The 13,900-nt window shown below is 38.0% G+C and overlaps 1 protein-coding gene across 1 annotated transcript in view; it reads right to left on the reverse strand.

Annotated features, from left to right (window-relative positions):
- CFAP54 (cilia and flagella associated protein 54) overlaps window positions 1-13,900 on the reverse strand; it is a 310,172-nt gene that overhangs the window by 80,861 nt on the left and 215,411 nt on the right. Inside the window, exons 57-61 of the mRNA XM_030856338.2 lie at window positions 10,544-10,699; window positions 9,175-9,280; window positions 8,144-8,240; window positions 3,408-3,506; window positions 2,748-2,889 (exon numbers count right to left, since the gene is read on the reverse strand). Coding sequence (XP_030712198.2) covers window positions 2,748-2,889; window positions 3,408-3,506; window positions 8,144-8,240; window positions 9,175-9,280; window positions 10,544-10,699 — 600 coding nt within the window. The remainder of the gene's footprint in view (window positions 1-2,747; window positions 2,890-3,407; window positions 3,507-8,143; window positions 8,241-9,174; window positions 9,281-10,543; window positions 10,700-13,900) is intronic.

Below are 13,900 nucleotides of genomic sequence, written 5' to 3' on the forward strand. Positions count from 1 at the left end.
AAAACAATGAATATCATTTGCCACATCGTGTACAGGTCAATGCTAGTGAAGGTAAATCACTGAGGGGGTTTTCTCCTGCATGCTAATATATGCTAATGCAAGGAAAATCAAACAATTTTAATTTGTTATTGTTGCCCTTTAGCGATTCATTATAATATGAACCTCACTGCCATCTGGGTATTTGCAGCAATCAGTTGGGGATTCCATATTTCCTTCCAACCCAAATACTGAAGTGAGGGAAATCATAACATGAATTAATGATCAGTCTGCTAGGAAAATACTGGAGGGCAAAGTTATTATTCTTAAGGCAAAATACAAAATGAATTGGACTTTAAAATTTTGGTCATTTCAAATTACCATCTTGGTACAACAGTAAAGGAGTGCTAATGGTACAAAATGAAAACTGAAAATTGGAAGATGCTAGGAAAACCACTGAAATAGAAAAGTAAAGCATAACTTCTAGTAATAAGCAGAGCCGAGATGAAGACTACCTGCCCATCTGGATCAACTAAGATCATCTGGTTAGGGGATGCCATTGCCCACGGGTGACATTACTAACTGATCACCGCAGCACCTTTTCCAGTGTTTCCATACAGAAGTTCAGAATTCTTCTCAGGTGGCTACCAGCCATAGATTGAACGTGTCATAAGTGATAGTCTGGATTACCACTCCACAAACATTCACACCCCTCTTCCTCCCTCTACAGGCAGAGTCTAATTCCCTGCCTCACTGGTATTGGACTTGGCCATATGACTTGCTAAGCCTAATGGGATTCAATGAGGCCTTTCTTAGGCCTCAAGTGTGCTTCTGTGCTTGGTCTTGGTCTTGTGCTCTGGTTTATACCCTGAGAACAGCAGGCCCCAGGGAGCCACAGCCTCTTTAGCCTGGGTCTCATAACAAATGTACACAGAGGACACCTGAACTCAGCCTGCAGCCTGCAGCAGAACACATGAGACAAGTAAGAGAATGAAGTCATGTTGTTCTAGCCACTGAGTTGTAGGGTCGTTCGGTACACAGTATAATTTTGCCAGTAACTGATCAATACAGCATTTTAGGTGAAACTTATTTGTTATCCCTGGCCTAAAAACGGGTAAAACAAGAAAATGTCTAGGATAAAGTAGACAGACGTTTCAGAGGTAATACGGGGCCATTATGAAAAAGAAATAGCCATGTTGGAAGCCATGTTCAGCCACGTTGAATCACAGTCTTAAGGTTTTCAGATTTTAGTCTTATCCATAAATAAATCTAATTCACACAGTCTTCAGATTAGGACAAATGAGGCTGAGAGAAATGAAATGGTTTGACAGGATCGAGGTATAAGTTGAACCCTCTTCATTATTAATATTGCATTCTCTTTGTAGCAAAACAATAATGTGTGCTTCTAAGAGGACTGCCTTCCTGGCATTCTGAACCAGGGAGAACTGAGTTGACGAGCAGTGTCAAGAGAAAAAAGCGGCGACCAGCCCCTGCTGCCAGACTGCCCTGCTTTGTCCCCTGGGAGCCTATCTATGGGGACTCTAAGGAAGGCCATGCACCCAGTCTGAGATCCAGGCCACGGTCCGGAAATCTGATGAAGCAAAATCCTACTAGGCATGAAGGCAATAAAAATAAGGAAACAATACCTTGGCATAAAAATCCACCTGATGGTTTAACCTCAGGGCAAACCATTTTCAGGTTGGAAAATAGTCTGGGCCACCTATTCTTCAGGAGAGAGTCATGAAGGAGATGATTTCAGACACAACTCTTCAGCTAAGGCTGACTTAACCTCAACCAGCAGAGTAAGCTACTGCGTATAGGTGTGATTTCAGAGGCTTTAGGAAGACTGTTCCCACCCCCATCAGGTTAAAGTTAACACTTTCATTCCCTTTGGCTCAATGCTCACCTAATGCCAAGCAAAATTAGACACTGTTATTCCTAAAATATCCTTCTGGAAGTAAGATTCCAGTACGTGGCTCCTTAGAACCTACCTAAGTGTTTAGCACACAAGAAGCACTCAATAAATATTTCTTGAATAATGAAAGGGCAAACGCGTAAGTGATTGTTCAATATCTATGTTACTGCTGACCTGACTTGGAGGTTTACATTATAGCTTACTATCCAACAAAGGCGTCATAAGTAAGAAAAAACATAGCAGTAAGGTAAAGTTTAAATTCCACTAACCTCTCATTCATTCATTTAACAAATATTAATATCAAATGCCGGCTATGTGTAAGCAATGTGTGATTTTCTGTAGACAGAGCAGCAAATCAAATAGCTAAAGCCCCTGCTCTCAGGAAGCTGACAATAGTTTAATAAGAGAAATAGTTTAAACATGCACAGGCACACACACACACACACACACACACACACACACAAATATAAAAGAACTAATAAAAAGGACAGGGAGCCATATGAGAGTGTAAGAGTGAGTACACATTTCAGAGGATCAGAGAAGGTCCCTCAAATAAATAATCCCAAAAGGTCTCATTTGAAATGTGTGAACTGGAAAATAAACAGACATCAGGAAATACCATTTTTTCACAGAGCCCTACATCTGAAATGCAGCAGCAGATGGAGTATCATGTATGTATGTACAGTGAGCTGAGGCCCCTATATTTTAGCAGCTAGATCCTAAGAACCCATCCTCTCCCAGAGGTTCCCCAAACTATTGTCCTTTTTAAGTTAAAATCTCTATAATTAAACCTCTGAAACTTGATTACACATGACATATATTACAATTTTATAAAATGCCTAACATTCAAACATACCAAGCAAATAATCTGTGTACGAAGACAAAAGATCCATGGTGGCAAATTCTGGGATATTCAGTAATGCCTGTTGACTAACTTTATCAGTTTTATCATTTGTCTTTCCGATAAGTAGGTTGATTGCCAGCACAGCCTCACTGACCTAAAATTAATGCACAATTAGAGTTCATAAATGCAAGCTTTCTGATTCATAGATTATCCATTAGGTAAATAATGTGAAAAAGCAAATTCATAAAATAACATTTGGTACACATTAGGGAAAAAAATAAAGACAAACTGAAAAACAATATGTGATCCCCCAACATGTAGTATACACCATAGTCAAACAAATCATGACTGTTGACAATTTAATCAATAAATAAGTCATTTTGAATAGGCTACCTCCTGTAACTATGACAGATACTTGCCAAAATGTGTGTCAAATATGTGCACATGTGTATCTCCCATTATTTTCATTAAAGAAAAGTGGAATCAAACCAAGTCTGGCTAATAGCGATTAAAAACACCACACATATAAAGAGCACTTCTAATCTTCCCAAAGAAACATCATTGGTGCAAATCCCAAAGAACGTGATATTTTCCTTTCTCTTGTATCAATACATTGTTTTGCCTTAACAGATGTGACGATAAAAAGAAGAGTTAAATAAAACTCACACCAACCTGTGCAGCAGCTCTTATTGCAATCCAGGCAAATAAACTGTGCATTTCAGATTTATTTACTGTTGGTTCTTTAATAGAACTATGCCTTCCGGGAAGAGCCTAAAAAATAGGGCAAATGTTTTATGATAAAGATAGATAAAGATATCATAAAGTTTCGTGATAGATTTTCTCATCTTCTGAAGATGAGATTTTAGTGGAACACTACATGGCCATTAAGTGTAATAATGTATATTCAACTATTGACATGAGAAGGCATCCAAACTACCTTAAGCAAAAGAAAAGTATAGGTTACAAAACAGCATATGCACAATATGATCCCGTTTTCTAAAAGCTAGGTACACACATATGTTCCCTGTATACACAAGCAGAGAAAATTGTCAACAGTGGTTACCCCAGGTTTTAAGGGTAATTTAATTATTTTTATCTTTGTGATTTTCTAGATGAGCTTACATTATTTGAATAAAAATAAACACAAACTGCATTTTAAGTAAATGTTATTTACCATCTTAATAGAGGATCTAGAAATTGAATATATCTTGTGTGTAAAGACGTCAGAAACAAGAATATTACTTAAAGGTTTTTGATAGGTATTTGCTATCAGTTTTCTAACTACAAAACTATTAAAGGGATGACTGTAATCATAACGTTCCACAGAACAGCAAAAAGTAACAATGAACGGAGATATGTTTAACATGGGGCGGTGTGTGTGTGTGTTCAGCTTTTAAATATAAAAAAGTCAATAGTACAGAAGTAAACAGAAACTCCACCAGCAACATAGTATCTGTTTTACATTTTTAAAGTATTAATAGTCAATTTTAAAGATTTAACTCATCTGTAAAAACTATTCAATTAGATTGCTTGTTCTAATTTTTGATGGTCATGTTTTGGCCGATTTTTAAAATCTTCAACAAAACTCCAGAATAAAACAAGCAATAACAAAAATATCTTTCTTTTACTTCTGGCTATAAGCCTCCCAAGGAAAAAGAAATGCAATGAATAAAGCTAATGCCAGAGCATGAAATACAATGCACAAAGGTGGCCTGGCCCAGTTCAAGTGTTAAGCTTGGAGGTAGACAGATGATACCTGGAGAGATCTGCCCATGGGGAATCTAAAATCTAAGCAATATAGTCCTGTCCCAAATATGGAGAGCCCAGTCACCAACTGTAATAAAACTACTTAGGCTCTGGTGTAGCCACTGCCAGCTTACTGGCTATATAAGCTTGGGCAATTCACCTGTTTAATTCTGGAAACAAGGTTAATAGGCATTGAGTGAAGAATATAGAATAACATTAAATAACTATATTGTAAGAACAATTAGTGACACACACATTCAAAAAAGAGAGCTCATTTTGAATTGAGAGGAAGGCTTTATTGAGGAGGGATTGAGAGGTGTTCAACATTGAGCAGGAGATACTAGCTTATGCAAACAGGCAAGAAAAAGAAAAAAAAATGCATGTAGATAGGAAATGAAGAAGTTAAATTGTTTTTGTTTGCAGGAGACATGATGCTCTATGTAAAAACTTCCAAGATACACACACACCCCTCTAGAATTAATAAATGTGTTTATTAGCAAAATCACAGGATACAAAACTCAATACTCATAAATCAACTGTATTTCTGTATACCAGCAATGAACAATCTGAAAGTGAAATTAAGAAAATACCTGTTCACAATAGAAATAAGCTTAACAAAAATGTACAAAATTTGTACACTGAAAAGTAAAAAAACATTTTGAGAAAAATTACTATCTAAATAAATGAAGAGAGAGTTCATATTTATGAATTGGAGGATTTGACATTGTTAACATGCCAACTGTCCACAAATTGATCTATAGATCCAACACAATGTCTACCAAAATTCTGTTAGTTTTTTGGCAGAAACTGACAAGCAGATTCTAAAGTGTATATGAAAATGCAAAAGACTCGAAGTGAAAACAATATTGAAAGGGAAGAAAATAACTGGAGGGCATGTACTTTCCAATTTCAAAAAACTTACTACAAGCCACACAGTAACCAAGACAATGGATACTCACATAAACGTAGATTTATGGATCAATGGAATAGAATTGGGAGTCTAGGAATAAATATTTATATTTATGATCAATAAACTTTTTGACAAAGGAGCCAAGGCAATTCAGTAAAGAAAGATAGTTTTTTCAACAAATGGTGCTGAGACAAATGGATATCTATGTGCAAAAATATGAATTTAGAGCCTTACCTCACACTTTACAAAAAAGATTAATTCAAAATGGACCATGGACTTAAACATTAAAGCTATAAAACTTTTAGAAGAAAACATACGAGAAAATCTTCAACATCTGGGGTTAGGTAAAGAGCTACCAAACCCACAAAACATAAAAGAAAAAGATGATAAATTGGACTTCATTAAAACTAAAAGCTTTTTTGTTTCCAAAGACACGATTAACAGCATGAAAAGACAAGCCACAACTGGGAAAAATATTTACAAATTATGTATCTGATAAGGGACATATATCTAGAATATATATTTAAAAATTCTTACAACTCAGTGATAAAAAAAGATAACCCGATTTAGGCTATGGGCCAAGGATTTGAAGAGACATTTTCCCAAAGAAGATATACAAATGGCTAATAAACACATGAAAAGATTTCAGTATCATTAACCATCAGGGAAATCAAAATCACAATGAAATATTACTTCATACCCACTAGGATGGCTATAATCAAAAAGATAAATAATAACAATTGTTATCAGGTATGTGGAGAAGTTGGAACCCTCATACACTGCTGGTAGGAATACACAATGGTACAGCCACTTTGGAAAACAATCTAACAGATCATCAACAGTCTAAACAAAGAGTTGACATTTGACCCAGCAATTCCATTCTTAGGTATACACCGAAGGAATTGAAAACATATGTCCACATAAAAAATTTGTATATGAATATTCAAAGCAGCATTGATCATAATAGCCAAAAAGTGGAAACAATTCGTATGTCCATCACCTGTTGAATGGATCAAGAAAATGTGGTATGGGCTCCCCTGATGGCGCAGTGGTTAAAAATCTGCCTGCCAATGCAGAGGACACAGGTTCAATCCCTGGTCCGGGAAGATCCCACATGCCAGAGAACAACTAAGCCCGTGTGCCACAACTACTAAGCCTGCACTCTAGAGCCACGAGCCACAACTACTGAAGCCACTGCAATGAGAAGACTGCGCACCACAAGGAGGAGTGGCCCCCGCTCGCCGCAACTAGAGAAAGCCCGCACGCAGCAACAAAGACCTGCCAGTGCAGCCAAAAATAAATAAATAAATAAATAAATTTAAAAAAAAAGATACACAGAAAATAATGATCATATTGTATAGAATTATACTATTCTTTTCACTCAAATCTTATTTGTTCAATCTCTTAATTAATTATAAACACCTCCCTAGAGAAGGCCCCAAAGGTGATATACTTCTATCCTAAAATCTTATTAATTTGCATTGCAAATTGCTATGGAAACAAATATTTTTGTTTTCTCTTATTGGACATAAAGATGTTTATCATACCACAAAAGTAAGTTTTCTATGTAATCATTTTGATGAAAAAAGAAAAATAGCTGCTATCCACCTAAGGCAGCAACCGTATGAGTAGTTCAGCTGACTGAAAGCTTATTTGCCTAAAGGTTTTAAGTCATGTTTATGCTGCCTCAAAAATTAGAGATTTGACGTCAAAATTTTCTGGAAAGATTTTTTGGTGGGTCAGAGGATTATTTAATAAGAATGAAATATATAATGCCTACTGAAACTTAAAGAATAGAAAACTAGACATTTTTTATTAAAAAATGAAAACAAAGTTACTGGGTTCATCCACCTCCAAACCACCCAACCTCCTGCCCAGAGTATCTCACTCTGTCTGGATCCTTGGTACTCAAGTGTGGCCCACAGACCAGCAGCACAGGCATTACCCAGGAGCTCCTTAGACAGGCCAAATCTCAGACCTCATCAGGATCACAGGATCCCTGGAGATGTTTCTGCCCCTTATTTGGAAGTGCTGCTTGAGGGAGTACATGCCTCTGCCACTCTTTGCACGCTCCCTCCCAATCCATCAAATCCCACTTTCCAGCTCTTTCCACCACAGTCATTCACAATCCCACCAACCAGAGTTATTTCCTAATCCTAAATTTCACCACCTAAAGCACCCCCCAGCCTTCCTTCACTTCTCTTCCTCCCACCTTTCTTCCTCTTGCTTTCTTTCTTTCCACGTTTATTATCTGTCTCCCTCCACTGAAGAGTAAGTGCACGGAAGCAAGCACTGAGTTTGTCTTGAACCTTTCTTTATCACCTTCCAGAGTACGGCCTGGGTCATAGTACGTGCTCAGTAGGTATGGGATGAATGAATGAATGACTCTTTTCAAAAGGTGATCTGTTTGCAAGCCACATCAGTGGTGAAAACCATACATGTCCATCTGCTTAACCAATATGTCATTTCCTGCAATCTCCTGATCAATACTAATGACTTAGAGTATTTATATACACCTACATTTCATGGATAACATTTTAACAGGCAAAAATGTCCACGTGAAATCTGTTTCCAGAGTCTTACGTAAAAATATCGAAGGAGGTATCTAAATATGAGTGTGAGCATTAAGTAATGAATTAATTTCTTCAAGTCACAAAGAAAAACCGTTTCTTTATTTCCATAGCACAGTGCTAGCAAAGTAAGCAAGTTCAAAGGCAACATACTTTAAATTTCTAATAAAATTGTTTGTTACCTTAATAAGTGTTGATGGTGATGCTGAAAGTTTGCTCTTTGGCTTCCTCATGTGCAAAAATAATAGGGCTATTTCGAGGTAGGAGTCCCTTATCAACCTAAAATGATACAGCATTGTACTTATTAGATAGCTCACCATTCATAATCATTTTGCATCTTGTGTCAACAATTTCTGAGAGAATAAAAGGCAAAAATAGGCAAAACCAGCATCTGTTCCAAACTCATCCTCTTTTCAGAGCACTTGTGGCTTAGACACGGGCATCCTCCTTCCTACTGAAATTGAAAGCTCTTGAAGAGAGCTGAGCATTCTACCTTGTCCTGTGCTGGCAATACTCCATGCTATGACCACAATGCAGCTGAGCATCAAGACCATTCTGGAATATTCCAGCACACAAGGCACTAAAGAAGTGACAGTCAAGACTGGAGGAACCTGCCTGGAAAACCAGACCTCTCTCTCTACTCGCCTACGCTAATTATAATAAGTTCTAAAGAGACATATAGAGTTATGCTGAAAGCCGTGATTCGGTATGGGTTAGGTCTGTGTATTCACTATCAAACCTGTCAGGTGGGACCATTTAAATCAGTGCAGTTGTAATAATGCTGGCTTATTCTCCATCTTAAGGTGACTTTTATACAGAATTGAGCTGGCCAGCCTTGGTACTGCTGAACCAGAGTGAATATTCACATAAATCCCTTCTAGATACAATTTCACATCTAGTGGAGGCTCCTGTAACCTGGGACTGACAGGATATCAATCTGAGTACAGACTAGAAGCGATTTACAGTCCAGTACATCACGATGCTAACCGCCATCATCAACCATCACTGTAAACGAGGCCTTGGAGCAGAGCCAAGAGCATCAAGCTTGAAAAGTGAACCTGTTGCACAATGGACCCCAGTGAACTAGCCCTGCCGTGGGAAAAGGGTGCCCCAGTCGCCCCAGCCTTAAATAGTCAATGTACTACCAGAACACGAGTCTCAAACCCAAACGCACATTGTCATGATAATGGAAAGGTCTTTTTTTTTTTTTTACCCTGAGTTTTGATCATGTCTCAAGCTTAGCTGTATAGCTTCAAATAGACTCTCAAGTTGCAAAGTTGGAGATTTCTCTTCCACCAATATTTGACATTCTATTTTGCCTGAAAGAAGAAAAGGATATACAAAGATGGTTTTTCCTTTTTCTATCATTTAGAACTTCAGAACAAATATTTTATGCAGGAAATTCGGAAAACTGAATGTGCTGTCCCTTTTGTCTGTCCGTCTCCTGTTTCTTGCTAGAAGGTAAGCCAATGGGGAAAGAGCTGTTGCTTCCTTCCCCAGGAAGGGTCCCCTGCCTCCTTTCACTTTCCAGACACAACTGTTCTTATCATCTTACTTTCCTCTCCATTTCCTTACTTTGTGCTCCCACTTCCTCCTATAGCACATTCCCTTTATCTAAATCCATTTTCTTCTTTCTTCTATCATTGCAGGTATCGTAGAAAACATCTTTGCTAAAAACAAACCCTAGAAAGACAGCAAACGCTTGAAAACCAGCACGGATGATGCAAACACTCTCGTTTGCACACAGCTCCCACCCCTCATGGTGAGCCACAGCCTTCAAATGCAGGAGCTGGAATGGTACTTCTGTAGCAAGAAGGGCAGGAAAGGCAAATCTTACAATCACTATAAAAAGAATTCACAGTTTCCATGCAGCATATGCACAGGGCACAGAGCCACCTGATGTTAAGTTCACGTCTGGACTTACAGATAGTTATTTACCCAGACTACACCTCATCTGCCAACTGGGATTGGTCATGCCTACCTTGTAGTGCTGTTGTAAGAACTGGCAATATGAGATGTAAAACACCAACTACAGTGCTTAGTATCTAGTAGATGCTCAATAAGTGATACCAATTGTCATCATCATTTTTCTCATGGCTAAAATAAAATTATATGAATGTATTATGCAAATGTGTGTTGTATATAAGTTATATAGATTGTTATAGCTAGTTAATTTAAATGGGTATGTATCTTTTATAGAAATTAGCTAAAATGCTTAGCTAAGTAATGAAATAAAAAAATATCTTCCAAGCATTCTTTAAGAAACATTATTCATAGCTAAATGGCTGATGCTGAGATTTTTGAGTCAAACATGAAACTTTGTGTAAGAAAGGTCAATTGTAATTATAAAAGAAACGAAAATGGAGTACTTTTTTCCTTTCTAGATATAAACTTAAAATACGCAGTGTTCTCTTTATCCAAAACTGAGTTTGGCAGAGATACCAAGGTGTTTGTCATCACCAAGCCCTTTGTAAAATCAGTATTTTGTATAATCAGTGACCAGAGTTTTAAGAAGCCTTTTGTTCATGGGAAAAAAATAATCCTCAAACTTTATCATAGTTCTGACCCTAAATACATCTTACCTTTCTGAAAAAAGATTTCAGCTTCCACCTCTTGTTCTTCTGTTCCTGATGTCTTGGCGAGCTTCAAAGCTATTTCAAAAAGATGAAGGACAGGTAACCACTTTGAGGGATCCTTCTTTTTACTGGTATAATATACTTGCTTGGCCACTGTATCTCCTAAAAGAAAGATAGTTGTATGAAGAGGGAACAATAGATATACAGTATTCATAACAAACCTCCCAGGTACCAGACTTCTCTCACAGTAGGTACAATTGAAGAACTCTGGGAGGGAGTTCCCTGGTGACCTAGTGGTTAGGATTCTGGGCTTTCACTGCAATGGCCAGGGTTCAATCCCAGTCAGGGAACTGAGATCCCACAAGCCCTGAGGCATGGTCAAAAAAAAAAAAAGAAGAACTCTGGGGGTCTTTAGTTCTTAGCATTGAAGAAATGCTTTAAAGAAACACAATACCCAAATGTATCAATGAACTATAAACAATAGACCTTTGAAACTTTGTCTTTGATAAATTTCAACATTTTCTCATTTTTAAAATGAAGGATAGTATACCTGAAACTAACACAACATTGTAAATCAACTATACTCCAATAAAAAATTTTTAAAGATAAATAAAAATAAAATGAAGCCTCTTTCAGTTCTAAAATTTCAAGCCTCTCAAGCCTCTTTCGGTTCTAAAGTTTCATAATGCTCTACATAACAACTTCTGTGTTCCTAAGATGAGGTTGTTAGTAGGGAAACAACTGGAAGTTTTATGTAGTTTTATGTTGTTACCAATAAAATTTGCATATATTAATAGGCAGTAATTTCTATTCAGCTCTATAGCGGTTGCTCGCATTGCATATTTTGTCATCCCAACTAGTTGGCAAACCCATTATGGACAAAGGCCACATGTTATACTTCTTATGCGGTCCCATCACTACTTAACATAATGAAGGATTGTTGCATTGTTGAAGAGGCATTAGATTTAATTTCTAATCACCTCAAAGACAGACAGACATTTATTTGACAAATATTTTCTGAGTGCTTAGGCACCGGATAAAAAACGAGAAAATTGAAAAATAAGAGCTAAGTTTCATTAAGTACTTCCTACATGCCAGGTACCATCCCAAGTACTTAAGCATTATCTCATGCAGTCCTCCCAACTCTGAGTAGATACCATTATTATGCTCATGTTACAGAGGAAAAAGCAGTGGCACGGTGAAGTTTAAGTAACTTGCCCAAAGTCACGTGACTAGTAAGTAGCAGGGCTGTGATCTGAACCTAGGCAGTCCAGCTCCAGGGCCCATACCCTAAACCATGACACTGCAGTAACCCCTTAAGAGAGAGACCGTGGAGCTTAGTGTCCAACAGGGAATGAGAACGGCCAGACAGGCAATCAAAGCACGGTGTGGTTGACTGTGTGGCAGTGAAAGCACAGGACACCGTGGTAGCAGGTTACAGGAGCCCTGGCCAGACCTGGGAAAGGTCAGGGATGCCTACCCAGAAAATACAGCTGTCAAGGCTGGCAGGTGATGATCACTTTATCTTTCGGTAAGTTTAATAAAGAAGAAAAACGTTGAGATAAAGAGTAAAAGGCAACTAGGGGGGAAACTGCATTAATAGAATAGTTTAACAGACACAGCAGAGCAGTATGAACAGAAAGGCAGTGTAGGACTGCAGAAGGATACAGCTGCTGAGTTGCAGCTGAAATGCTGGGTACAAGCCAGTCATTCGTGCTACCGTGTCACCTGAGGCTTTGAACAAGTACCCACATGCCTCTGAGCCTTGAGGCAGCAGAACTAGAAAATACCTGAGGTCCCTTCAAGTCCTGAAAATTTTAAATCCAAGATGCCATGCCCTATAACAAGTTTTCAGGAAACCTAGGATGTTTTGTAAATATTTAGTTCAGGAATGTGCTATATGAGTGGGAAGACAGTAGAAAAAGTATCTTTCTCTCCCCCATCCCCGGCCCTTTATCCAGGGAGAAGTTACAGAGACCTTCCTCTGGACAAGGCAGGATGGTAGCACTTTACTGAGAAAATGGAGATGAAGAAATTGAAGCCTTGCTTCCCCGGGCTTCCTAGGAGAGTAAGGAGGCCAGGCATGGAACAGTGAGAATAGCTGACACCTACAAAGCTCTTAGAACAAACTAGCTGACCTTCTAAACATGTTACATATTCCACTCAATTCACCCCAGGGAGACTGGTACCTTTCTTATTTACATTTTACTAGAAAGGAAACTGACACGCAGAGAAGTTAAATGATTTCCTCAAGGGAACTGGACCAGAATTCTTTCTCCAGAGTCCATGCTCTTAAACCCCAACAATTACCAACTGCAATTAGATCTTAGCCCAGAAGGATATGCTAATACCATTTGTGTCATACAGTCTCACATCTCAATACATCTCCCATTCTTTTTTTTTTTTTAATTCTCTTTTCTGGGGTCATGTTTCATTTTTTAAATTAATTAATTTAATTAATTAATTTATTTTTGGCTGTGTTGGGTTTTCGTTGATGTGCGCCGGCTTTCTCTAGTTGCGGCGAGCAGGGGCTACCCTTCGTTGTGGTGTACGGGCTTCTCATCACGGTGGCTTCTCTTGTTGCGGAGCATGGGCTCTAGACATTCAGGCCTCAGTACTTGTGGCTCGCGGGCTCTAGAGCGCAGGCTCAGTAGTTGTGGCACACCAGCTTAGTTGTTCCGCGGCATGTGGGATCTTCCTAGACCAGGGCTCGAACCCGTGTCCCCTGCATTGGCAGGCGGATTCTTAACCACTGCGCCACCAGGGAAGCCCATCTCCCATTCTTATATGTCTTGCTTACTGTTTCAAATTATACTACAGCTGTTTATTAATAGAAGACAAAAATATCAAGTCTTTTCATGTCATTGAGGCACTTATATACATGTACAATATGTACTATATATGGACTACATGCAAGACAGTGCTATATAATATAGTACTAATGTATAATAATAGTACTTGAATGATCTTCTAGATTTTTGTTAAAATTAGAAAAAGAATTGTTACAGAAATTATTGACTTTTCTCTCTCTCCTAACTAGATAATAGGCTCTTCGAAGGCAAAGATGATGACTCCCTGTTATATTCCCACTCCCCAGCACTATTCTTGAACCTTTCTTCACTCCTATTATACAATCAGTAATCTACTTTTTCAGCTAATAAGGAAGCTCTATGTTCAGTCATTAATGGAAAAAATAATCTTAAATAACCATGATGCTTATTTTTTGTTTGGTTTTTAAAAATAATCTCGAAATGTCTTTTTCTGTAAGAGGCTTTCACGAAGAAAAAGAATTTTTTTAAGTGGCTCTATTTTTGCAATGAAATCTATACTATCACTCTAAAGGAAGACTGTCAAGAAAGCATC

This window comes from Globicephala melas, chromosome 10 (genome assembly GCF_963455315.2).
Source record: "Globicephala melas chromosome 10, mGloMel1.2, whole genome shotgun sequence".
Classification (NCBI taxonomy): Eukaryota; Metazoa; Chordata; class Mammalia; order Artiodactyla; family Delphinidae; genus Globicephala; species Globicephala melas.